Source organism: Oncorhynchus mykiss, chromosome 4 (assembly GCF_057628025.1).
Source record: "Oncorhynchus mykiss isolate SJ-2025 chromosome 4, ASM5762802v1, whole genome shotgun sequence".
Lineage (NCBI taxonomy): Eukaryota > Metazoa > Chordata > Actinopteri > Salmoniformes > Salmonidae > Oncorhynchus > Oncorhynchus mykiss.
This window is the reverse complement of record NC_143025.1, coordinates 37,329,182-37,356,168: the sequence shown is the minus strand read 5'-3', so window position 1 is coordinate 37,356,168 and position 26,987 is coordinate 37,329,182. Positions and strand designations below refer to the sequence as shown.

General features: G+C 42.3%; 2 protein-coding genes across 2 annotated transcripts in view; one reads left to right on the top strand and one right to left on the bottom strand.

Moving 5' to 3' along the window:
* slc22a23b (solute carrier family 22 member 23b) overlaps nucleotides 1-3,953 on the top strand; it is a 28,819-nt gene extending 24,866 nt beyond the window's left edge. Inside the window, exons 8-10 of the mRNA XM_036968865.2 lie at nucleotides 55-87; nucleotides 346-469; nucleotides 1,509-3,953. Of these exons, the coding sequence (XP_036824760.2) occupies nucleotides 55-87; nucleotides 346-469; nucleotides 1,509-1,953 (602 nt within the window). The 3' untranslated portion in view covers nucleotides 1,954-3,953. The remainder of the gene's footprint in view (nucleotides 1-54; nucleotides 88-345; nucleotides 470-1,508) is intronic.
* Nucleotides 3,954-4,087: 134 nt separating this feature from the next.
* Nucleotides 4,088-5,997, bottom strand: psmg4 (proteasome (prosome, macropain) assembly chaperone 4). Its single transcript, XM_021599609.3, has 3 exons — nucleotides 5,693-5,997; nucleotides 5,421-5,496; nucleotides 4,088-4,293 (listed from the first exon to the last, which is right to left on the bottom strand). Exons 1-3 carry the CDS (start codon nucleotides 5,939-5,941, stop codon nucleotides 4,172-4,174), a joined length of 447 nt encoding a protein of 148 aa, XP_021455284.1. The 5' UTR covers nucleotides 5,942-5,997; the 3' UTR covers nucleotides 4,088-4,171.
* Between the last annotated feature and the right edge of the window lie 20,990 nt (nucleotides 5,998-26,987).

Genomic DNA, 26,987 nt, shown 5'->3' with positions numbered 1-26,987 from the left:
GTACTCATTTTCACTGTTTTTCTTCCCCCGCCCTTGACCTTGCCTTGAATGCAGTGATTGGGAAGTACAGCCTTCGCCATGACACAGGTACACAAAAAATATGCCAATCAGGTGCTCTGGGTTGCAGCTCCACAGGCCAGGCTCATGCTCCATCTGTTGATTTTGTGTGGTAGAATCAACAAAACAGTTGTTAAACAAAATGAAAGGCTGGCCAGTACACCAACTGTTTTCCGTGATCAAGTTCTCTGTTATGACTAGACCCAGTAATTGACATTTGTATATTTATGATGTACAGTATGTGTCTCACCTCCTCTCTCATGTTTCTCATCCTTCTCGCCTGGTTAGTTCTGAGGGACACACTAAACAGGAAGTTCTCTGTGGCATTCTCCATCATCGGAATGTTCTCCTCTCACGCCGTCAGCACCCTCAGCATCTTCTTCTGCGCTGAGATCACTCCCACCGTCATCAGGTAACACACACACACACACACACGCGTAACAGTATAAGCTTAAACCGTCCCCTCGCCCATACCCGGGCGCGAACTAGGGACCTTCTGCACACATCAACAACTGACACCCACGAAGCATCGTTACCCATCGCTCCACAAAAGCCGCGGCCCTTGCAGAGCAAGGGGAACTACTACTTCAAGGTCTCGGAGCAAGTGACGTCACTGATTGAAACGCTATTTAGCGCCCACGCTAACTAAGCTAGCCGTTTCACATCCGTTACACACACACACACTATGTATGGTCTGACCGCACCCACACCAACAGTTATTGGATTCCTATATCGCACTTATTTGGTAAAATGATGTCCCGCCAAGTACGTTTGTGTTAGAATGGCTTACTAGCGCCATCTTGTGGTGCAATCTGTATGTGTCATATAAATGCAATTTGACAGACTATTGTTCAGGAATATCAGCCTGGTCTCATAGACTAGACTGGTAACATAGTAAACATACGTCTGAGACACTCAAATGAGTATGATATGTTACGTTTGCTATGGTTACATAAGACAGAAGGTTACTTAAGGCAAAAACGATGTTAGAGTGGTTGCATGTTCATATCTCATCATGGACAACTTTAGCATTTTAGCTAATCAGCAACTTTATAACTACTTACTACTTTTTAGCTACTTTGCAACTACTTAGCATGTTAGCTAACCCTTCCCCTAACCTTAACCCCTAGCCTAGAAATCGTTAGCCACAACAAATTTCCATTCGTAACATATATGTTTTGCAAATTCGTAACAAATTGGAATTCGTAACATATCATATGAATTATACTTCTTAACATTTCATAGGACAAACGGATGATGGACATCCACAAATGAATACATACCTTACGAAACGTAACATATCATACTAATTGGAGTGTGCCGATTTACTATTACAATGTTACTTGTACCCGATTCCAGGTTGATAATTTTTTTTTATGTTGTCTGGTTTCAATGTTTGGCTAGCCGTTTCTGAAACTAGACTCTCCCTCTTTGTCTCCCTCTCTCGTCAGGGGTGGTGGTCTGGGTCTGGTCCTGGCCAGTGCTGGTTTCGGCATGCTGACGGCCCCTATCATGGAGCTCCACAACCAGAAGGGCTACTTCCTGCACCACATGATCTTCGCCGCCTGCACCCTGCTGTGTATCATCTGCCTGCTACTGCTGCCTGAGCCGCGCAACCAACCTCTGCCAGAGAGCCTCGTGGACGGGGAGAGCTACACCCGCCAGCCCCTGCTCACCCACCGGCCTGGAGAACAGCACCTCCTTCTCACCAAGCCTGGGGATAGGGACTTATACTCCCGCGTCCATGATACGCCGCTGCGTCTCACGGCCACCGGGGGCGCCACAGCAGCAGCGGCTACTGCTCTTGCAGCAGTGCCTACGTCTTTTGCGTACGCTACCGGAGGAGAGGTGATCAGTAATAGTATGGTGGTAAATGGCGTGGGAGGGTCATTGTAGCAGCAAACACACACTCCCCCCCCCCCCCCCGACACACACAGACAGAGGATAGGACAAGACTGTGCTGTGGGGATAGCTTGAACTGTCCCACTCCTGGTCACTATCATGACTGGTCTGATTCATTCAGTCCTGCTGGTAAGATTCTTCCACGAGGAACTCTTTCATTTTTAAAACTTTAAAAAACCTTCCGTTTGGTTTAATCGAGAAATGATGACCCTCTCATTATCACCCTCAGACACTCAATATGATTTATTAATATGATTCATGAAGTATTTGAGGGCCTGCAATAGGACAGGATATTCTTGAAACAAACGATGGAGTTATTCACACACCTGTGTATGTCTTTGCAATGAACAGAAACTCATTACAATGACTTACATCTATTTGTGCCCATAGGGTAGTTGTTGCCACGGGTTGGCGGTGTGTCTATGGGTACCATGGTCCCAGCATGGGACTGGGGAGGGATGTCATGGTGTCGGTTGTACGTTATAAGCAGAGTGGTGTACTCTAAACACAGAGAGACACATATAGAGCAGCAGAGCAGACCTGTTTCATTTGAAATGTCTTTCAACAGTGATGTGTGCTCTATGCATTTCAAATTCTATTAGCGTAACTTTTTTTGCACTAAAATTCAAAGTTCAATCAAATGTAATCAAAATGGTTCAGTCAGCTCGTTTGAGACACTGGTTTTGGGTGAAACTGCTGCACTCTAAATGTAATAAAAGGAGAGGTCAGGCCTATATACTGAAGCCTACTTGATGGGTTCAATTGTGAATTTCTGCCTCCCACCCCCCTGTCAAAAGTCCAAGTTGGCACTTTATCCTTATTAGTAGTATAATCAATGTAAATACTTAAGAAAACTGAGTACTGCAGCCCCTATTAAATGTTGGTGAATGACAGCCGGAAACCTAAAGAAACTGTGATGGCTTAGGAAATTAGTTTGGACTTTGAATCTTTTTGTGTTTTTATTTCCATATTCTATGGAAAAATCAAAAGGCATCGAGTGTTGAGTGGACAATACTAATGTCCAGTTAGTTACTAGTATGTCTGCGTCCCAAATAACAGTCTATTCCTTACATAGTTCACTACTTTTGAGCTTTGACCAGAGCACTATGGGCCCTGGTCAAAAGCAGTGCACTACATAGGGAATAGAGTGCCATTTGGGATGCAGCGTGTCTACTGCTACCACTATGAAACATCTCAGTTATTGAATGGCTTTATCACAATGGTTGTTCAGTTTTAAAAATCCTCTGATTTCAACTGGACAGGTGACTGAAAATAATCTATCAGTAATTCAGTATTTATTTTTTGTCATGTTGCCAAGGGGATTATTGTCGCTTGACATACCTCTAGTTTAAGCTAATTTTCACCTGGTAAAAAAAATGTTAGTTGTATATTGCTGTTTTTAGTACTTGTTTAAACCGCTCTCTAGCACGGTTAAATAATGTCTGGCCATGCCATGAATGAATGTCTATAGGGGTTTTGAAATGGTTAGTGTCTAGAATAGATGAAGTTATAATGCAATAGAGTGATCTAGTTAGAATAGCTGTGGCTGACAGAGTGTTTGTATACAAACTTTATACTCTTACAAAATGATTGAATACCAAATATAAGGTATGTATTAATGTGCCATCCATTGACAATGCATGGACTATCATACGTTTTATGTACTATGCATATCAAATAGTTTTCATAGCACATTTTGTCACACGTATAGATGACCTTAAAAAGGCCAAGTATACTCTATACATTTCTACCATGAACTATATTTGAAGCAAATGGCACATATTTTGACACTTTGTATGGTTTATTTGTAAATGTTTTCAGCGATGAAATGTTGTGGTAAATAAAATGAATTTCCATGAGTGATCGATTGTCAACCACTAATATTTTGTACGTGTTTATTTTTTATATATGATGCATTTGCAATATTAAAGCCATAAATGTTGTTTTGATAATAAACTTGTTGATTATGTCAAATAAATGAACTACTGAGGTGATACATGTCTGTAGACTTGAGTTTGTGGGCAGTGGGCACAGAAAATATAGTGTGTCTGCAGCCTCTACACAGAGACGTCTCTGGTTAGATCTCACTCATGAGTGCTAAAACAGCAATCGACAGAACATTCCAGACAGGTAATGTTGTTTTTCTTTCCTTTGTTTTATTTTGGTACAAAACAATTAAACTAGTAAAAAAAAAAGTGGGGGAGGTTAAAACTTAAAACTTGTCAGGGTGAACTTCCATCTCTTTCTTTATCCTGTTCTCTACCAGCAGAGACAGGTTGGAGTCAGTCATGGGCAGGCAGTAGCTCACATACACCTGTTTCTTAGTCCTTTTAGCTGAAACACAAAGGAGACGGAGGACAGCTGGGTTAGTGGTGTTTCAGATGGTGAAAACTGACACCAACAATAGAACATAATACTGGTTAGTAGTTTAAGCATCTAGCTTTCGGTTATTGTTCTGAAGAACATATAGCTATCAACGAAATCACTATATAATTGATGGTTAGACAGATTTGACTGTATAAACAACGTTGTGGCAGCCTAAAATTGCCATCAGATCATTTTGATGTTAGTAGCCTCGTGTTGGGTAACAATAGAGGTGTCAGGAATCAAATATCTAGCTTCCCATTCTTTACTTGGATGAGTTTGAACAAACTAACTCAGCAAATACCAAAATCCAGAAATTCATGACATACATAGACTGTGCTTGTGTGTATTTATGTGTGAGTGTATATGAATTGGTGGTTTGTTGTCCCCCACAATGAAATTGAGGAGGACTATCGGTCTGTCTGTCTCCGTTTGTACACCTGTTAGTATGTACACGTTAGTACATATGTAAGTCACACGCAATCTCAGACACCACTGGCCTGATACTGACAAAATGTGGGTGATATATATATATATATATATATACACACGCCCTAGGGTAGCCTAGTGGTTAGAGTGTTGGACTAGTAACCGGAAGGTTGCGAGTTCAAACCCCCGAGCTGACAAGGTACAAATCTGTCGTTCTGCCCCTGAACAGGCAGTTAACCCACTGTTCCCAGGCCGTCATTGAAAATAAGAATTTGTTCTTAACTGACTTGCCTGGTTAAATAAAGGTAAAAAAGAAAAAAACACACACGTAGATTAATCGGTATCTGCTTTTTTTGGTCCTCCAATAATTGGTATCTGCATTGAAAAATCATAATCTGTTGACCTCAAATTAAGTTGCCAAAATGCCACGTGCGTTCACTTAAATCAGTCCATTCATATCAACCTAACCATCACGAACGTTTAATTTGATCAAATAAGCCTCACCTAGCAAAATAGCTATAACATTTTTTGTTGACCAAATTCGACACACATTGACCTCCATACAAAAATTCGTGTCCAGATTTGGAGCAGAGTAAAACCTCTTGCTCTCTGAGACAACAAATACCCATGAGAGAGATATGATAGTATCAGGATGAAAGGGTGCTTACTCAATCTCTGTGCCAGTGAATTTGGAGTGGTGTCCGATGGGTCCCCCAGGACTAACGTAGACAGCGGCATCGAATCCTGAATTAAATATATATATATATATATACACAGATACGTAGGTTAGCTAAATTACAAATAGGACATAGCATCATCAGCCGTTAGAATAACGTTATAGTAGCGTAGCTAGCTAACAACATTGCACGGTGAAGCTAGCTAACAATCCATCTGTTAACTAGTCTGCTTTAAAACAATATATTTATAGTAGACTACTCACAAATTTACTTTCCATTGAAACAGCCAAGTTGGACAAGACGGGGTTCGAGCCCACCCAAAGGAAAAATCCTCCATTGAGTTTTATGACGTGAAAGTGAACCGTCTGCTCGAGAATCTTCTCGGAGAAATCGTGCACTGTAATGGCATCGCCTACTGCTCCACTTTCTGCTATGTTCATATTGAATAGATGTTTGTATGAAGAAAAGTACAATGAAACCAGACCATTATTCAAACATATCAACCACCTCATGTGCGTCCGTAAACAACAAGTCACTTCCTTGTTTTCTTCGTCGTTGGTATTCTTCTTAGGTTGGGTTTATCGGTGGTTGGCATCCAACGTTAAGGTGCAATACCGCCACCTACTGTAGTGGAGTGTGGGCCAGAGACGGAGAAACTATATAACAAAATATTTGAGACTTTATCTAATGAAGTTCTACTCGATATACTCTTTAAACTAATTTCCTGTATCCCCGTATCCCTCATACTAGATCTCAGCCTCTCTCTTTCCCTCTGATACTGCCCACACTGTAGCAATATATGCTCCACGGTCTCTGTTTCCAAGCAATAATCACACTTTCCTGTTGGAAGCTTTTCCATCACATTTAAGGACTTATTCAACTGATTGTGTTCCACCCTTAATCTTGTAAAAATAGCCTCCTCTCTTCTGTCTCTTCCTGCCGTCCTCCCCTCCCCGACTTTCCTCTGCACTTGAAATAAATGACTGCTCTTAGTATCTCTATTCCACTGCTCCTGCCATCTTTGCACCATCACTGTCCATATCAGGCTTTTTGCCCCTGCCTTGCTCATCGAAACTAAAACATTAACATCCCCACTTCTAAGTGCTTGTACATCAGCCAGCACATCAACTGCCTCATTCCCCTCCACCTCCACATGGGCTGGGACCCAAGTAAATCTTATCTGTATACCCATCTGTCTAATCCTGTCATGGGTTTGTAGCACCTCATAAAACAGATCTTGTTTGGTACGTAACCTAAAGGACTGGAGACTCATTAACACTGCACATGAATCAGAACAAATAACTACTATGTCTGGCTTGACTTCCTCCACTCACTGCAAGGTCAACGGTAATGCAATGGCATATCCCCCATCTCCACCTGTAGTGCAGCCACTGGGGACGTCCAAAATGCCCCACTACATATTCTGAGTCCTTGCCCCTGTGTGACATCTAGCCTTTCCAAAGATGTCCGGGCTGCCGAACCATACGGTATACTGCCATAGTCTACTACAGATCGGATCAATGCAACATACATGGTCCTCAATGAGGAACGGCCAGCCCCCCCCACTCCTTCTCCATCAGACAGTGCATCACATTTAGTACCTTCTTACACTTTCCCACAACTCTCACAATGTGTTCTGCCCAGGTCAGTCTAAGTGTCAAAGTATACCCCAAGGAACCTGAAGGCCCCCACCCTCTCCAAGTTTCTCACATATACCCTAAAGCATATCTCATCATCCACCTTCCTCCAGGTAAAGAACACTGTCTGAGTTTTCTCTACAGAGAACCTGAATCCCCACATTAATGACAACCGCTCTACTTCATCAATTGCTTCCTGTACCTTCCTGACTATGTTTGGCACATTTCTTCCCCTCTTCCATAAGGCCCCATCATCTGCAAATAACAACCTCCCAATATCCGGCAGTACCTGAGAGTAAACATCATTGACCATGATTGAGAACAACAGAGGACTAATCACGCTCCCCTGTGGTGTACCATTATCCACATTTTTTGGTATCGTAGCGTTCACACATTTTGTTTGTGCATGCAGCCATCCTACTGTGCAGTAGTGTGTGATCGATCACGTTACATTTGTGATACAAAATAAAAAGGAAGAAAAAAAAATATATAATAATTGCACCACCAACCAACCAACCCTACACCGATATACCACTATTTCATAAAAATCTGAGAACCATCATATAACTAACTCTTCTGCAGTAAAATCTCATACACCCAGGTACTTCTCTGCAGCTGCCACTTACACTCATTAAAATCCCACTACCCCATTCCACTACTACTTTCACCCTATCTGCTCCTGCACCATACCAATGGCCTGCCTGGAACACCACCACTCAACACACCCTTTAAATCTTAACTAAATTCTCGTACACCAAATATGTCTCTGCAGCTGCCACCACAACATCTATTTAATGTGATTTACGAATCATTTCTGTGGTACAATTGATAACCATTGCTATCAGTGGTGCCTGCTGAGGGGAGGATGGCTCATAATAATGTCTGGAATGGTGTAAAATGGATGGACCGGAGTGAATGGAATGGTATCAAACACTTGAAAACCATGTTTTTGATACCATTCCATTTACTCCATTCCAGACATTGTTATGAGCCGTTCTCCCCTCAGCAGGCACCACTGATTGCTATGAATGCTAAGAAGCCAACCTTACTGAAGCATATGTAACAGGTAAGAAATAGGGTTTAGCTCAGTTCAGCCTTGGGAGGTTGAGCAACAAACAGAAATGTGTCTCTGTTGGCCAACACATTTAACCTCACCACAGTACTTAGTAGTAGTGGCACCTTTCCTAAGAGTACATGGTGAAAAGTTACAAACAACTCACCATATGCAGCTTGAATACAACCAATTAAACCATAGCAAAGAGTTTAGCAATCTTACAGCATTTATATCATCCCAATAACAAACAAACAAATAAAAAATAAAGAATGACACCCATTACTGTGTTCATGGAGTCTGTATGAGGGCTGGAAGGGTCTAAAATAATAGAAGTAGTCTGCGATAATATTATTCTCCTTCGAATGGCTAATTTGGCCTAAATGTTCATTATTAACAGCGTCTATTCTTATGTCAAACAACTGAAAAGTCCAAACTTTTAGATGTCCTCTTCTTTTAGGACATAAACAGAAATTGAAATGACTTCCGTGGGAATCTTTTGTAACTAAATCACCACAACTCACGGCTCTCTTCTGGTTTTGGTAACAATTCTTTGATGTCAAGTCGGTAGCGGACTCGTACAATATGACACTGGTTACACAATACGGAGATTTAAAGAGAGAGAGAAAGAGAAATAACACTTGAATACATTTGTAACTAAGCTTAGTTTATCCCTAATAACTTGCCCTGAATTGCCGCTATTATGGGTAAGAAGTAGTGAAGTAGTGAAGGTCTTCCTCGGATATCTCTGCTGGGCCCAGGCCTTGGTGGGCCAGGTTGCGCTTGGTAATAAGGGTTCGATGGAGGCCTTGTTCTTCAGATGGCCCTCTCCTTCATTCTCGGGTGTAAGTCTCTGATTGTCCACAAGATGTCACACTGTCCTTCTTAGTTGTCTGTTTAAATGCACTCGTTCTGGAAGAGTGGTCTCCTGAGGACGGCTAATCAGCCGTGTCGATGATCCCAGAGTGGTGATGAAAGCCGCGTAGACAAACAATGATTTGAAGAGAATAACCAGATGGTCCTGCTTAAATTCACATTCTTAGATACAGTACAGCTACTCAACCATAGCATTGATTGTTAAGAGGTTCCTTTGTCTTCTTCAACCTTGTGTTGCATTTCGGGGTCGAGACCAATCATAGACCTCAGCTGCAGCTTGTGGCCCTTCTAGTCTGATATGTTCATTCTTAACTAAAAAGGGGGTGTTTACGTCATATTGACATGCTCTCTGGGTTCCCTGAGGCATGTCTAGTTACGAGGCAAGGTATCACAATTTACAATGATCTTGTCAGAGAACTAAAATCACAGTCTTATCATCAGAAAAACATTATCTTTATCCTGGATATTATGTAAACATGATATACCCTTCAACATGAAAACCTTTCAAGTTACAATGTTTCACAAAATAGACAATAATCTTTCACATTCCATTTCTCATAATTACTAACAGGATAAAATATATTGTCTCGACGTCCATTGTTTGATGTTGAAGTTCTTGGGCAGTAAACTCTTCACAAGGCACACAGACATTCCGATCACCCAAACTAGGCACCAAAAGGAATCGTCTGCTGCCTATGATTTACGATCGAGGTGTCATAAAACCCCCACATCCACCCCTCATTGTGTTCCTGATAAGCTACGACTGGGGGTGTGGCAATTTTCACATGGGTGCTGTCGTGCCAAAATCCTACATTTAGAACCATTTTCAATCTATAGATATTCTCCAGTTCAACAACCTGCAACGTCAGTAAAAATACACCCTCTGTGTGTGTACTCTGCAGTTGGTTATAAGGAGTCCTAAATTATCGCGGAGAACGATTCCCTTTGGGGGTCCGCTCGTGAGTACATCTGCTGGGTTGGTTTTGACTAGGGCGCAGTGTCAGGATCAGCCAAAGGAACTCCATCCTACAAAAACGCTTAATTAGAGATATTGTTGGATTATTTCAGTGGTTTGGTTTTTGTAAACGAAAATGTTATGACACAACAAATGTTGCTGATTTCCCTATTTCGAACAGCACAGGGCAGTACAATATCAACAGTGACAACAAACGTATATCTTGTAGCTGGGAAGAGAAGGTAAGGTGCAACTTATTGATCTCCTTGAAGGGATCAGCTGAGGACACTTAACAATTTTCTTAGTACCTCTGACTTTGCTAGGTTTCTATCTATTCGGTGCTGGCTTGCACCCCTTCTATTCCCATGAGGGGAGTGTACAACTTCATTTGATTCCTGTGGACCCACTTGAACGTGTTGTTTTGTCGACCTTTGCTGATTCTGATTTGATGAGCTACAGGTGACAGTTTCACCAAAATCTTGTGTGGCCCTGTCCAGTGAGGCAGGAACTTTGTTGTGACGCCCACAGGTTTGGTGTATATGACGTACCACACCTTATCCCCAACCTCGAACACGTGGTGTGAGCCCTTTCTGTCGTAATGGGTCGTGTCACCTTTTGAACTTCTTTCCAGCTTTCCTTGAGCGTGCGCAAAGGAAGTCTGGAGGTGGGTTCACAAGCCCATCACGTATTGATGAGTCGTGTAGGCGGTGGCTGCGGCGACATGTCCCTGTTGGTACAGAAGATGCAGTGGAAGTATCATTTGTTGGCCTGTCATCATCTCGAATGGTGTTATTCCCGTAGACTTGTTGCCTGTGGCTCTGATCGCCATCAGTACCAGTGGGAGTTTGACGTCCTAATTTCTGTGGTTGGCTGCCATGTATTTCCTCAGGATTCTGATGATTGTCTGGTGGCTCCTTTCTACCCTGCCGGAGCTCCTAGGGTGGTGCATGATGTGGAGGTTAACTCTGTCTCCCAGGAGCCTCCACAGTTCGGTCATTACAGCTTCCGAAAAGTGGGTTCCTCTGTTGCAGTCCACGGTTTCTCCTGGCAGGCCGAAACGGCTGAAAATGTGGTTTCCGCTGTGTCATTGGTTGCGGGCAGGCACTCCACCCAATTGGTGAATGCGCACGTCACTGTGAGGAGATACTATTTGCCTCTTGCCGACCTAGCAACTGGGCCAACCCAGTCAATCTGGATCGAGCTCCAGGGGTAAGACGCAATGGTGCACTGTGAAGTGGGTGGAAGGAGGGTTGAAACTGGCAGCAAACTAGACACCCCTTCACGGATTGTGCCACGTCTTGTTCCATGTGAGGCCAGTGGGCCACCTGTTGCAATGTTTCACATGTAGCCTTGACTCCCCTATGGCCTCCACATGGCTCATTGTGGGCATGAGGTATCATTAACCCCCTATGTGTTTTAGGAACCACCCACCTTTGTGTGGCGTCGGTTTCTGAAACATAAACCAGTAGGTCATCTACAAGTGTGAGGTGCTGTTTAGTTGCGTACAGCGAATGCAAGTCGTGTGAGCCTGCCAAAGCCAGTTCGGACATTGGGTGATTGACAGGATCAGACAAGAAAGCCATCAAAGTGGTGAGGGACTCATCTTGGTGTTGCATTGCTACCAGTTCACTGTTCAGGAATGAATGAGTTGAAAACACATTATGTTCGTGCGAAGATGTTTCCCGCGGTGCTACATGGCTACGCGTTACCGCAGACACCATGGGCACCTCGGTGATCATTGCGTCTCGAGCATCGAACACCCAAGGGGTGCAAGTGAATTGCCCCAGATTTCGCCATACTGTCGGCATGGTCGTTGGCAAGTTTGTTACGACCAGGTAATTTGGAGTGTCCCTTGACTTTCTACCAATACACCTCTATGTCGTGTTTGGTTATGAGGTCATCACAAGCTAGAATTAGAATGTTTTTCACTTATTTGCCTCTTGAAGTAGTCATGTGCTTTGTTTCCAAAACACCAAGTGGCATAAGAAGGTGAGTCTGGCGTAGTTTAAGTCAGTGCAGATTTCTAGTTCTGAAAATCGTGTTTCACCGCCGTTTGCAGTGTGGTAAGTACGCCAGCAACTTCTGCAACAAGCTGGTCTTGTTGCCTAGCTGAAATTGAAGAGGTTTGCATGGAATGTCGAGGTGCCATACCAATCCCATACCAGCTTGCAAGAGTTCTAGATGACGGTAAGAACAGCCATTCACACATGCCATCGGCATGCCGAGACACACATTCTGTTTCAAGTGGTGATGGTTCGAAGGCAACGGCGGAGCTACATTACACGGGAATGGTGCAAATTTGGTTTCATCGTCATCACACCGCCAAAGCCCCGCCCAAAGACAGGTTTTTTTCTTTTGCGGAGTTGACTACCACATCATTGGCTCATAAGCCAATCCACTATTCTGCTGTTGAGTACAGCACCTTCACAGATTTGTTGGCTTTTCAGAAAGGTCACCAGCTGGTGACAAGTTTCTATGATCACCTTTTGTCCGCCGACATAACTGGTGATGTGCTTGACCGCCCAGACGGTTGACCGCAGCGCTTTTCCACAGTCTGAGCACTTGTCTTCGGCAGGGTTGAGTGGTTTGCTTGCGTAAGCAACCCTATGTCTGTCTTGGTCGTATTTTTGGTACAGGCCAGCACTAAGGCAGTGCTCTGAGAAACCAACATTCAAAAATAACATATTTGTTGAGGTATACCAGGCAGGGTGCCTCACAAAGCAGGTTTTTCAAGGAAGTTACAGCTTCGTCATGAGTGGCATCCCAAACGAACGTCTTTCTGAAGAAGATGGGTCAAAGGCTTTGACAAGTCGACATACATGTAGTTATCGATGAATTGACGGGAGTAATTACATACTCCCAAGAAACTGCGCACCTCATGAAGGTTTGTAAGTGTTTTGATTTTGCAGACTGCTTGGATTCTATTAGACTGTGGCAGGATGCCCTCAGTACCATCAGAAGTCCAATGTAGTTTACCTTTGTCCTGCACCATTGTCCTTTCATGATGGCCAACTTAGCCCCTGCTGCCCCGAGTTGGGTAAGAACACGGTCCATCTCGTTGAGGTGATGTGACCAAGTCTCACTCCTTATGAGAACGTCGTCCACATAGATTATCATCCCCCTGGTGGCTGCGTCTGGCATTGCAGGAAGATGTTGAACTCTGAGGGGGAGTTCGCATACCTGAACGGGCAACGATTGAATGTGAAGAGCTTGTTCAGTATCGAAGTGCAGTATCGAAGAGCCCTCACTGTTGCTCGATCATCCTATTTTTCCAACTTAATTGAGAAAAATAAGAACAATCCCACATTTATTTTTGATACTGTCGCAAAGATAACTAAAAAGCAGCATTCCCGAAGAGAGGATGGCTTTCACTTCAGCAGTGATAAATTCATAAATAAATAATTATTTGACAAAAATATCATGATCATTAGAAAGCAAATTACGTACTCCTCTTTAAATCTGCGTATTTCTCCAAAGCTCAGTTGTCCAGAGTCTGCACAACACTGCCAAGACCTAGGATCAAGGGAGACACTCAAGTTTTATAATACTATATCTCTTGACACATTGATGAAAATAGTCATGGACTCTAAACCTTCAAGCTGCATACTGGACCATATTCCAACTAAACTACTGAAAGAGCTGCTTCCTGTGCTTGGCCCTCCCATGTTGAACATAATAAACGGCTCCCTATACAGCGGATGTGTAGCAAATTCACTAAAAGTGGCAGTAATAAAGCCTCTTGAAAAAGCCAAACATTTACCCGACTATGTCGAATCTCCCATTCCTCTCAAATTGTAGAAAAAGCTGTTGTGCAGCAACTCACTGCCTTCCTGAAGACAAACAATGTATACGAAACACTTCAGTCTGGTTTTAGACCCCATCATAGCACTGAGACTGCACTTGTGAAGGTGGTAAATGACCTTTTAATGGCGTAAGACCGAGGCTCTGCATCTGTCCTTGTGCTCCTAGACCTTAGTGCTGCTTTTGGTACCATTGATCACCACATTATTTTGGAGAGATTGGAAACCCAAATTGGTCTACATGGACAAGTTCTGGCCTGGTTTAGATCTTATCTGTCGGAAAGATATCAGTTTGTCTCTGTGAATGGTTTGTCCTCTGACAAATCAACTGTACATTTCGGTGTTCATCAAGGCTCCGTTTTAGGACCACTATTGTTTTCACTATATATTTTATTCTTGGTGATGTCATTCGGAAACATAATGTTAACTTTCACTGCTATGTGGACAACACACAGCTGTACATTTTGATGAAACATGGTGAAGCCACTAAATTGCCCTCCCTGGGAGCCTGTGTTTCAGACATAAGGAAGTGGATGGCGGAAAAATTCTACTTTTAAACTCGAACAAAACAGAGATGCTAGTTCTAGGTCCCAAGAAACAAATAGACCCGTTGAATCTGACAATTAATCTTGATTGTTGTACAGTTGTCTCAAATGAAACTGTGAAGGACCTCGGCGTTACTCTGGACCCTGATCTCTCTTTTGATGAACACATCAAGACTGTTTCAAGGACAGCTTTTTTCCATCTATGTAAAATTGCAAAAATCAGAAACTTTCTGTCCAAAAATGACGAATAAAAATGTATCCATGCTTTTGTCACTTCTAGGTTAGACTACTGCAATGCTCTACTTTCAAAATGGGCCACACGGGAGCACTGTACATAATGTTGCATTCCTTGATTATCTGTGTACCTAATAGGGAGTCGATAATCTCTTCTACCACTGTGCACGCTGCAAGAGGAATTTTGTGTCGTCTCACAAACGTAGAAGCTGCTCTGGGTGGCGTAGGAATACACACCACATGAATACCTGCAACACAGCAATCCAGCGATTCTGGACCAGATCTCACTGTGTTAAATAATTCCCGCAACTGATTTTGTTCCGCGTCAGTCATTGACAAGTACACCTGCCTCCGACAGAAGTTTTAGTACCTGTGCATGGAAACCAGGATATGGTTCGGCCATATTGTACAGGTTTTCATCAGGTGGTGATGGCCTGTCAATTGTTGGGGAATGATCGGCTGTTCCCTCATCAGTGTTGTCATGACGTTGCCCTCTTTGGACACCGCGAGCACCATCCCCCTACCTAGACACCATCTCTCTCTGTCTCCTACAACCAGGCTGCTGTGGTCAGAGAGGTCGTAACATCCCAGGGAAGATCCTGCCTCATGGCCAGACAGTATATAGAGAGATTGAGTTTCATAGAGAGAACAAATGAATTTCTTCCACCTCACAGAACTGGAGAACCGAACAACATTTATGTTCTGGAGAATGTATAAAAGATCAGTGAAGAATCCAGCTACGAACTGGTCCGTTTGGTACAATTTTGTGAAACTCATGGGAGACAAATACGGCAACATTACGATAACACTGTTTATACAATAGCCTCAGTTATGAGGCTTACATCTAATTGTTGTATAAGATGAGTGAGGATGATACGGTTTGTGAAATTGTGTAATGTGATTTTGGACTGTTTAATGAAGGAAACTCCAATGCCCTAAAAAGTTTCACCAAGTCATTGGCACACCCTCATGGGCACATGAGACAGCCTTTTTCTATGTCCCAAATAAAACCCCCACCTGGGTTTTCTATCACCAGACCGAGCTCAATTACGAGATGGCTAAAGGTTGCAGACCAGCTTACCATGAGAGGGCCAAGGTTTGTGTAGAGACCATAAACCTGAGTATAAGCTAAGGTTTGAGTAGATGGCTGAATCTTTTAACCATACCACGTGGTTAAACTCTTAGACTATCGAAACAGACAGAATAAGAACAAGTCTTTGGTATTAATTACTAGACTGCAGCTAGGAATTCGGTATCATTGAACGCGAAGACCGACAACCGCCGAAACATCTATTCTATAACAACATGAATGAATGTCACTCTGAACTACCCATTCTATCCACGACAGACAGAGAGGGAGAGAGGGCGGACAGACTCTCCAACAGAAACAAACTTTTCAACAGAGATCCTGACGACAAACTGAGCGTAAATATATGTATTGCAATTGTTCCCGAATGAGTGAGCGTTCATGTGCAAAGGATTAGCATTTCAATTGTTATAATATTCAACTCTGTAGTGTCTCCTCAGCTGACCCCCCACTCCCCTTTTGTCTAACAAGCCACCATGCCGGTTTAGCCCACTAGGGCACATTCTCCTATCATTTCCTTGTAACCATATCTACTGTTTGTTATGCATTTCTGTGAATTACTTAGTTAGTAAATACATTATTTTAAGAAAATGTATGTATGGATGACTCATAGGGGTGGCAGGGTAGCCTAGTAGTTAGAGCGTTGGACTAGTAACCGGAAAGTTGCAAGTTCAAACCCCTGAGCTGACAAGGTACAAATCTGTCATTCTGCCCCTGAACAGGCAGTTAACCCACTGTTCCTAGACCGTCATTGAAAATAAGAATTTGTTCTGACCTGACTTGCCTAGTTAAATAAAGGTAAAATATATATATATATTTTAAATAGTGAAGACTGGGTTCGTGCAGATAACCAACAATTTACGACGTTTGGAATGAGACTAACGTGAGCTAAATAATAATTTATTAATTTGAAGACTAATTGATCAGATATTAAAATATCTGAACGTTATATTAGGAAAATTATAACTTTGTAATCTGAATATTTTCCTTGGTGCCCCGACTAAATGTTAATTACAGTTACATGATTAATCAGTTTAATCGCGTAATAATAATTACAGAGAGTTCTTTGATAAATAAGTCTTCAGTTTTAATGATGCCTAAGACACGACAGTGTGTACCTCACATGCAGAAGGAGATGAGGTATCATCCTCTATGACAATGGCGTATATCAACAGCTCTTTGTCAGAATCGACATCCAGCCTGAACGTCGATGTGTCATCAAGTGGCAATACGGGAGTTATTGCGATTGCCTTTGACGGACAAGTAAAAAGCGTTCCTCTCTCGCCACACAGGTCTAGGGAGGACAGAAGAGGCCCAATCACAGGAACAACAAGTTCAAAATCATGGAAGGAGTAATCAATCAATGTTCCTAGCTGAGTGTGCCGAGGAATGGAAATATCCGCTTGCGTCAGATTCTGTAACAAGAGATAAGTGGATCTTGCATTGGTATCGAGGTGAACACCCAATCTTACCAAAATGTTCGCTTCCAGATAGATTGTATGTGGGAGGTTCGCGACGACCAGTAGATAGTGAGATACTTCCTTGGTTCCAATGCAGAGTGATAGCGCATACACCCATAAGGCGGTGAGTGTTGTCTGGGGAGTCGTTGCCAGTGGGAATCTGAATGTTTTCGGAACAAGGGGGTGGCAGTTAGCCACTTTTGAAATGTTGTTGAACATTTCCAAACTGATTGCAGAATTTTCGGACCAGGTTGTCAGTATGGCATCCTCAACCATAGTGCCATTTAGGAGCAGACCACCTATCAGAGGAGGGCAGTATGTGTCGGCTGGTGAACCACCCAAGCCACACAGTAAAACCTCATGTTTGATTAAGAGTTGAACTTGTCACCCTGTAATTTGCCACCAATAGCGGACTCATGACCAAGTTCACCGGGGGTACGTCAGTAGACGATGTTGATCCCTCGTCGTTGCACAATGTATGGCATGTAGCCTTTCAAGAATGTGGTGAAGTCAACGGAGTTGGCATAGTTATTTTTGATCAGACTTGGCTGGTTTTCCAATCCATTAGTGGAACCAAAAGGTCAATTAAATCTATCCCAATCAGCATCTGTTCGGTGTCAGTGCTAGTCACGTACACGGGGTGGCTAAGTGACACGCATTTGAAGTTCAGTTTCAGTAGGAGACGCTTGGTTAGAGGCGAGGTAGCCTGAGTGAAACCTCGAAGTGTAGTGCTGCAACGTTCCGTTTTCAACCAAAATTTTGATGGGTCCACTGCTCTGTTGAGTTCATCCAGCAAAGTCTGCAATATGAGGGAAATAGTTGAACCCAAATCTATCAAAGCATCACAAGTCAAACAGTCCTCTAAGACGGCTTTAAGGTAAGGCCGGTTCAAGTTGGTTTCTCTCTTCAAAACCCCCACAAAGTGGAGTGGGTTGGAAGAACAGAGCGGTTGGTTATCTGTGTCGGTTTTCAAGACAGATAACCCACCTTCGTGTCCACTAACGGAATGGGAAAGGAGTCAGATGTATCAACGCTGCTTATTTTGTGCGTCTCCACATCTCTATCAGAGTTAGTAGACAAAACCAGGGGGCTTGTGTCTAGATCAAGTGTTCCCTGGACAGGGATTTGAGTGAGGGCCTGGGTAATGTGAATGTTGACGTCCTCACGAATGGTGTGAATTTCGGCGGACTCGTTCTCCAGCAATTTTACACAGAGTCATGGTGACTTATCCTTGTCCTCTTTCTCAAATTTCCTCCGCTGTCTTGAAGGAGTTCCCACATATGCTGAGCATTTTTTGGCTGCTTTTCCTTCACCCTGTGGTCCAACTTATCCCAAACCATCTCAATTGGGTTCAGGCTGGGTGATTGTGGAGGCCAGGTCATCTGATGCAGCACCCCATCACTCAAATAGGTCAAATAGCCCTTACATAGCTTGGAGGTGTGTTGGTTCATTGTCCTGTTGATAAACAAAGGACAGTCCCACTAAACACAAACCAGATGGGATGGCCTGTTGCTGCAGAATGCAGTGGTAGCAATGCTGGTAAAGTGTGCCTTGAATTCTAAATATATCACAGACAGTGTCACCAGGAAAGCACCCCCACACCATCAAACCTCCTCCATGCTTCATGGTGGGAACCACACATGCAGAGATCATCCATTCACCTACTCTGCGTTAGCAAAGACATGACGGTCGGAAACAAAAATCTCACATTTGATCTTATCAGACCAAAGGACAGATTTCCACCGGTCTAATGTCCATTGCTCGGGTTTTTCGGTCCAAGCGAGTGTCTTTTTCTTATTGGTGTCCTTTAGTAGTGGTTTCTTTGCAGCAATTCGACCATGAAGGCCTGATTCACACAGTCTCCTCTGAGCAGTTGATGTTGAGATGTGTCTGTTACTTGAATTCTGTGAAGCATTTATTTGGGCTACAATTTCTGAGGCTGGTAATTCTAATGAACTTATCCTGTGCAGCAGAGGTAACTCTGGGTCGTCCTTTCCTGTGGAGGTCCTCATGAGAGCCAGTTTCATAATGGCACTTGATGGTTTTTGCGACCGCACTTGACAAAACTTTAAGAGTTGTTGAAATGTTCCATAACGACTGACCCTCATGTCTTAGAGTAAAGATGGACTTTCATTTCTCTTTGCTTATTTGAGCTGTTCTTGCAATAATATGGACTTGGTCTTTTACCAAATAGGGCTATATTCTGTACACCAGCCCTACCTTGTCACAACACAACTGATTGTCTGAAATGCATTCAGAAGGAAAGACATTTCACCAATGAACTTTTAACAAGGCATACCTGTTAATTGAAATGCATTCCAGCTGACTACCTCATGAAGCTGGTTGAGAGAATTCTAAGCGTGTGCAAAGCTGTCATCAAGGCAAAGCATCTCTAATATAACACTTTTTTGGTAACTATATGATATGTCCAAACTTTTGACTGGTACTATATATATATATATATATATATATATATACAGTGCCTTGCGAAAGTATTCGGCCCCCTTTAACTTTGCGACCTTTTGCCACATTTCAGGCTTCAAACATAAAGATATAAAACTGTATTTTTTTGTGAAGAATCAACAACAAGTGGGACACAATCATGAAGTGGAATGACATTTATTGGATATTTCAAACTTTTTTAACAAATCAAAAACTGAAAAATTGGGCGTGCAAAATTATTCAGCCCCCTTAAGTTAATACTTTGTAGCGCCACCTTTTGCTGCGATTACAGCTGTAAGTCGCTTGGGGTATGTCTCTATCAGTTTTGCACATCGAGAGACTGAAAGTTTTTCCCATTCCTCCTTGCAAAACAGCTCGAGCTCAGTGAGGTTGGATGGAGAGCATTTGTGAACAGCAGTTTTCAGTTCTTTCCACAGATTCTCGATTGGATTCAGGTCTGGACTTTGACTTGGCCATTCTAACACCTGGATATGTTTATTTTTGAACCATTCCATTGTAGATTTTGCTTTATGTTTTGGATCATTGTCTTGTTGGAAGACAAATCTCCGTCCCAGTCTCAGGTCTTTTGCAGACTCCATCAGGTTCTTCCAGAATGGTCCTGTATTTGGCTCCATCCATCTTCCCATCAATTTGAACCATCTTCCCTGTCCCTGCTGAAGAAAAGCAGGCCCAAACCATGATGCTGCCACCACCATGTTTGACAGTGGGGATGGTGTGTTCAGCTGTGTTGCTTTTACGCCAAACATAACGTTTTGCATTGTTGCCAAAAAGTTCAATTTTGGTTTCATCTGACCAGAGCACCTTCTTCCACATGTTTGGTGTGTCTCCCAGGTGGCTTGTGGCAAACTTTAAACAACACTTTTTATGGATATCTTTAAGAAATGGCTTTCTTCTTGCCACTCTTCCATAAAGGCCAGATTTGTGCAATATACGACTGATTGTTGTCCTATGGACAGAGTCTCCCACCTCAGCTGTAGATCTCTGCAGTTCATCCAGAGTGATCATGGGCCTCTTGGCTGCATCTCTGATCAGTCTTCTCCTTGTATGAGCTGAAAGTTTAGAGGGACGGCCAGGACGGCCAGGTCTTGGTAGATTTGCAGTGGTCTGATACTCCTTCCATTTCAATATTATCACTTGCACAGTGCTCCTTGGGATGTTTAAAGCTTGGGAAATCTTTTTGTATCCAAATCCGGCTTTAAACTTCTTCACAACAGTATCTCGGACCTGCCTGGTGTGTTCCTTGTTCTTCATGATGCTCTCTGCGCTTTTAAAGGACCTCTGAGACTATCACAGTGCAGGTGCATTTATACGGAGACTTGATTACACACAGGTGGATTGTATTTATCATCATTAGTCCTTTAGGTCAACATTGGATCATTCAGAGATCCTCACTGAACTTCTGGAGAGAGTTTGCTGCACTGAAAGTAAAGGGGCTGAATAGTTTTGCACGCCCAATTTTTCAGTTTTTGATTTGTTAAAAAAGTTTGAAATATCCAATAAATGTCGTTCCACTTCATGATTGTGTCCCACTTGTTGTTGATTCTTCACAAAAAAATACAGTTTTATATCTTTATGTTTGAAGCCTGAAATGTGGCAAAAGGTCGCAAAGTTCAAGGGGGCCGAATACTTTCGCAAGGCACTGTATATATATATATATTTTTATTTTATTTTATTATTATTGCAGAAACATCAGTATACATACATACAATAAGTATACAAACAGACAATGATAACATATGCTAGGTTGTACAACAAATTACAGGTTATACAAAGACCTTAAAAGATACACACATATTGATTGTTTTATCAGCTTTCGTTTGAAAGAATGGAAAGGTCTTAATGTACTGCTCAAATTCCTTAAAGAAAACATGGATGAGTGTTTTTATTAGTGAATTTACATTTGTGAATATAACATTTTCCCATTAACACAATTAGATATGAGGCAAAATTGTTTTTCTTTGTCCTTATTATAGTTAAGGAAACCGAGCAGCACATTCTCCCATACTAAATTAAAGTTATCAAGAATATTAACAATTATTAAACTATAAATATCCAGAATAGCCATAATTTCTTTACACGTAGACAATGTCAAAATAAATGCAAAACTGTTTCTGTCACGAACCGGCTCAAAGCCCGTAACAAAGGGAGACAACGTGGAGATAAGGAGTAACAAAATATATATTTATTTACTAAAGCAACTAAGGAAAATATACAATGGTGTGTGTAATCAGTAATCAGTAGTGTAAGTGAGTATTTTGCATGCATGAATGTGATAATGCAGGGTGTTGAAAGGTGCCAAAGCAAACAAACAAAAGGCCACCAAGAACCACAACACAATCTACAAAGGTGTCTGCATGGAGAGAGTCCCTTCTATGAATGTGGAAGAGGTCTATTTATCCTGAGACACACCTGGCCCAGGTGTTTCCCATGAAGCTGACGACCCTCTCAACTCCGCCCACCGGCATCCTAATAAGGAAACAAGAACAAAGACAGAATACGGCAGACAGAGTGGGAGGGTCGTCACAGGAAGCTCAACACAAAAAGTACAGTTAAAGTTAAACAACAGAGTTTAGCCCAATTTATCTTTGAAGTATTATTCAAAATAGGAAAATCTTAAAAATTGAAACCACCATATTTATATGTGTTCATAGCTACAGAGGTTTCTGTATAATGTGTAAAAATTTTCCAGATGAAGTTGAAAAGTCAACCGCTTTACCTATTTTGTTGTCAAGATGCAGGGACTGGGCTGCGTAAGTAAGTCTGGAGATACCTTCAGATTTAGAAAGCAATACTTGACCTTTCAAGGAGAAGCCCCTCTGCATCTAATGGTTCAAATTATTTTTTGTTTTTTTCAATAACAGGTATGCAATTTAATAAGTATCTTTCTTGATGATCCTTAGATCCTAAGGTATGTTACTTTTGGAATATTGCAAATAGAGGGTATCACACTTGTCTTTAACAGAAAACAATTCACACTTATTAAGGTTTAGGCAGAGACCAGATGCTTTGGAAAAAATATTTATTACATTGACTGCTCTAAGAATCTGGTCAGCATCTTTTCAAAAAGAGGGAGGTGTCATCTGCAAGCTGACTTGTGATAATATCTCTGTCAGCAATTGAAATCCCTTGTATATCACTGGATTTAACAAAACTTGTAAGAAGTTGGGTTGCAGGCAGGAAGAGATAAGGTGAAATTGGGCAACCTTGCCTAATTCCTCTTTTCAAATGAAATCTATAAGTGCCATGTTTTAATTTAATTGAACTGTTCCCATTCATATAAAGAGTTTTAATAGTACAAAATAATTCCCCAAAACCAAATTTCTCAAGGGAGAGAAATATAAACTCGCGTTCCACTTTATCGAAGGCTTTATAAAAAAGTCTAACAAGACAATAAAGTGATCTTCGAAGATTAGATCAGAATAGTCAATAAGGTCTAACACCAGTCAGATATTATTATATATATATATATGTCTATTCCTCATGAAGCAAGATTATAATAATTAACTATAATTGAGTCCATAATTGAGTCCAATACTGGCTTCATTCTTTTTGCAAATATAGAGGCTAATATTTTGTAGTCACTGAGCAGACAGATTGGACTCCAATTATCGAGGAGAAGCAAGTCTTTCTTGCGCTTAGGTATTAATGTAATTAGACCTTGGGTCAAACTGGGAGGGAGAGCATTATTTGCAATGCTTTCAGAAAAGACCAACAGAAACAGGGCTAGCTGTTTCATTTTTTTGTTTAAAAACTCAGTCCCAGGAGACTTTTTAAGGTGTTCAATAGAATCTCTTCAACTATAATAGGGTCATCACACCATTCCCTCTCAGCCTCCCCAATTGATTTCACATCCCCCAGAGAATAAAAAAACAAACAGTTGAGGACACCTCACAATAGTTAGAACTATATAAATCCCTGTAGAAGTTGCAACTAAAGATAGAGATTAATTTGGGATCATCTGTGATGAGACCATTAATCTTTAATTGTTGAATTGTATTATTTTTTAAAGTAGTATTTTTCCAACCTGAAAAAAAATATTAATTTTGTTCACCCTCCACTAGCCATTTCTTCCTAGATCTGACAAAGGCTCCCTCTGTTTTCAGTTTATACATATCATCCAAACAGAACAGATTTGTCCTCCTCTGAAAGACTTTCAACAGGCTTTTTAACAAGAGAGGTGATCTTTGTAATTACATCGTCTTCAGCTCTCCTTGTCTTGGCAAGAATACTCCCATATTTTCTCAGATTTAAAAACCTCCCAGTTGTTACTGTATGATATTTTGGTATTTTATTAGGATCCCCATTAGCTGTTGCAAAAGCAGCAGCTACTATTCCTGAGGTTCACATAAAACATGAAACATGACATAATACAGAAATTAATAGACAAGAATAGCTCAAGGACAGAACTACATAAAACATTTTTAAAAGGCACACTTGACAAACTATCTAGGTCAAATAGGGGAGAGGCGTTGGGCCGTGAGGTGTTGCTTTATCTGTTTTAACAAAAAAGGTTTGCTGTTTATTTGAGCAATATGGCTCTATATAATACTGTATGCTTTCTTGAATTTGTTCCTGATTTGTGGACTGTGAAAAGACCCCTGGTGGCATGTCTGGTGGGGTATGTGTGTGTGTCAGAGCTGTGTGTAAATTGACTATGCAATCAATTTGGGATTTTCAACACATTAATGTTTCTTATAAAGTGATGCAATCAGTCTCTCCTCAACTCTTAGCCAAGAGAGACTGGCATACATAGTATTTATATCAGTCCTCTGATTACAGGAGACGAGGAGATGCTCTTGTTCTCCATGGACTTTACAGTGTTCCAAAACGTTTTGGAGTTAGAGCTACATGATGCAAATTTCTTCTTGAAAAAGCTAGCCTTTGCTTTCCTGACTGACTGCGTGTATTGGTTCCTGACTTCCCTAAACAGTTGCATATCGCGGGGACTATTCGATGCTATTGCAGTCCGCCACAAGATGTTTTTGTGCTGGTCAAGGACAGTCAGGTCTGGAGTGAACCAAGGGCTATATCTGTTCTTAGTTCTACATGTTTTGAAAGGGGCATGCTTATTTAAGATGGTGGGGAAATTACTTTTAAAGAACAACCAGGCAACCTCGACTGACAGGATTTGGTCAATATCCTTCCAGGATACCCGGGCCAGGTCGATTAGAAAGGCCTGCTCGCAGAATTGTTTTAGGGACCGTTGAGGGGTGATGAGACAGTGATGACAGTGATGAGGGGTGGTCGTTTGACCGCGGACCCATAGCGGATGCAGGAAATTAGGCAGTGATCGCTGAGATCTTGATTGAAAACAGCAGAGGTGTATTTGAAGGGCAAATTGGTCAGGATAATATCTATGAGGGTGCCCATGTTTACGGATTGAGGGTTTACCTGGTGGGTTCCTTGATCATTTGTGTGAGATTGAGGGCATCTAGCTTAGATTGTAGGACTGCTGGGGTGTTAAGCATATCCCAGTTTAGGTCACCTAACAGAACGAACTCTGAAGATAGATGAGGGGCAATCAATTCACATATGGTGTCCAGGGCACAGCTGGGAGCTGAGGGGGGTCTATAACAGGCGGCAACAGTGAGAGACTTATTTCTGGAGAGATTCATTTTTAAAATTAGAAGCTCGAACTGTTTGGGCTTAGACCTGGAAAGTCTAAGAAACAGAACTTTGCAAGCTATCTCTGCAGTACATTGCAACTCCTCTCACTTTGGCAATTCTATCTTGACGGAAAATTTTGTAATTGGGTATGGAAATCTAATCATTTTTGGTGGCCTTCCAAAGCCAGGATTCAGACATGGCAATGACATCAGGGTTGGCGGAGTCTGCTAAAGCAGTGAGTTAAACAAACTTAGGGAGGAGGCTTCTGATGTTAACATGCATGAAACCAATGCATTTTCGATTACGGAAGTCAACAAATGAGAGTGCCTGGGGACACGCAGGGCCTGGGTTAACCTCCACATCACCCGAGGAACAGAGGAGGAGTAGGATGAGAGTACGGCTAAAGGCTATCAAAAATGGTCGTCTAGTGCGTTAGGGACAGAGAATAAAAGGAGCAGATTTCTGGGCGTGGTAGAATAGATTCAGGGCATAATGTGCAGACAGGGGTATGGTGGGGTGCAGGTACAGTGGAGGTAAGCCCAGGCACTGAGTGATGATATAAGAGAGGTTGCATCTCTGGACACGCTGGTTATACTGGGTTATGTCACTGCATGTGTGGGAGGCGGGACAAAGGAGGTATCTGAGGCATGTAGAGTGGGACTAGGGACTCCATAGTAAATTAAAACAATGATAACTATCCTAAACAACAATATACAAGGTATATTGACATTTGAGAGAGACATAAAGTGAGGCATAAAGCAATCACAGGTGTTGTTTGGGAGAGCTAGCTAAGACAACAACGGGTAAGACAATAACAGCTAATCAGCAGGTAAAATGGCGATGAATGGGCAGAGAGGGTCGGTTAACTACACACAGGGCTTGAGTTCGGGGCTAGGGCCGACAGATAAACAAAAAATAAACAAAGTGGAGTACCGTGACAAATGAACAGTCCAGCAGGCATCAGCTATGTAGCCAAGTGATCATAGGGTCCAGTGCACAACAATAGATGGAACAGGGAAGTCGCGGGTAGTCGCTACTACGCTAGCACGCGGGAGACACATCGTTTAAAGTTAGCAGGCCGCGGTAAGTAGAAGCGTCTGCTCCGACGTCAGGCAAAGGCCGGTTGAGGGCACAGTGGATGGAATTACGTCTGTGGGTCCGGTCCAGATGGCGAAAGAGGTATTGTAGTTGTAGTAACTTTGTTTGTTAGCCGGGAGATGCGCCTGGCTTGCGGCTAACAGGTGCTAGCTTCTGAGCAGGGGCGTTAGCCACTATAGCCACTCAGTAGCAGCGATGATCCAATGCAAAGGTCCAGAGCTTACGAGCAAGTATCCGGTGGAGTAGTGGATTCTAGCCATGCTGGGGGTAGAGTCCGGGAGGCATCGGCTGAGTAGCCAGGGAGGTGGGCTTGGCTCAGGGCTAGCTTCGGGGCTGGGTCACTCGGTGGCAGCTAGCTAACTGTGATGATCAGGAGTAATGGTCCAGGATTTACGGCAGGAATCCGGCGTTATTGTAGGAGAAAAACAGTCCGAGGCTGGCAGGTATTATCCAGGCTAAAAAAACGGCTGGTGCCTGTGCAGAAGGTAAAGGCCGCTAGCAGTGGCTAACAATGACTAAATAGCTAGTAGCTAATTAGCTGGTTAGCTGCTGATGGCTAGCTTCTGATGGAGGTTTTGGCTATAAGGTCTAAAAAGATGTCACATTGAGTAAGGCAGGTTACCGGAAGGTATATTTAATTTCAAAATTCCAAAAGAGATTGAAAAATAAATTGAAATATATACAAAAAATATGAAAAATACCAAAAGTAAACGAGAGGACGACAAACTACGTCTGCACTGCTACG

Coding starts and splice junctions, on each gene's coding strand:
- psmg4 (XM_021599609.3), bottom strand. CDS start 5,941: ATGAGGTGGTTGATATGTTTGAATAATGGTCTGGTTTCATTGTACTTT. Junction 5,497..5,692: donor TTTCAATGGAAAGTAAATTT/GTGAGTAGTCTA, acceptor TATTTAATTCAG/GATTCGATGCCGCTGTCTAC. Junction 4,294..5,420: donor TTCACTGGCACAGAGATTGA/GTAAGCACCCTT, acceptor TTTGTGTTTCAG/CTAAAAGGACTAAGAAACAG.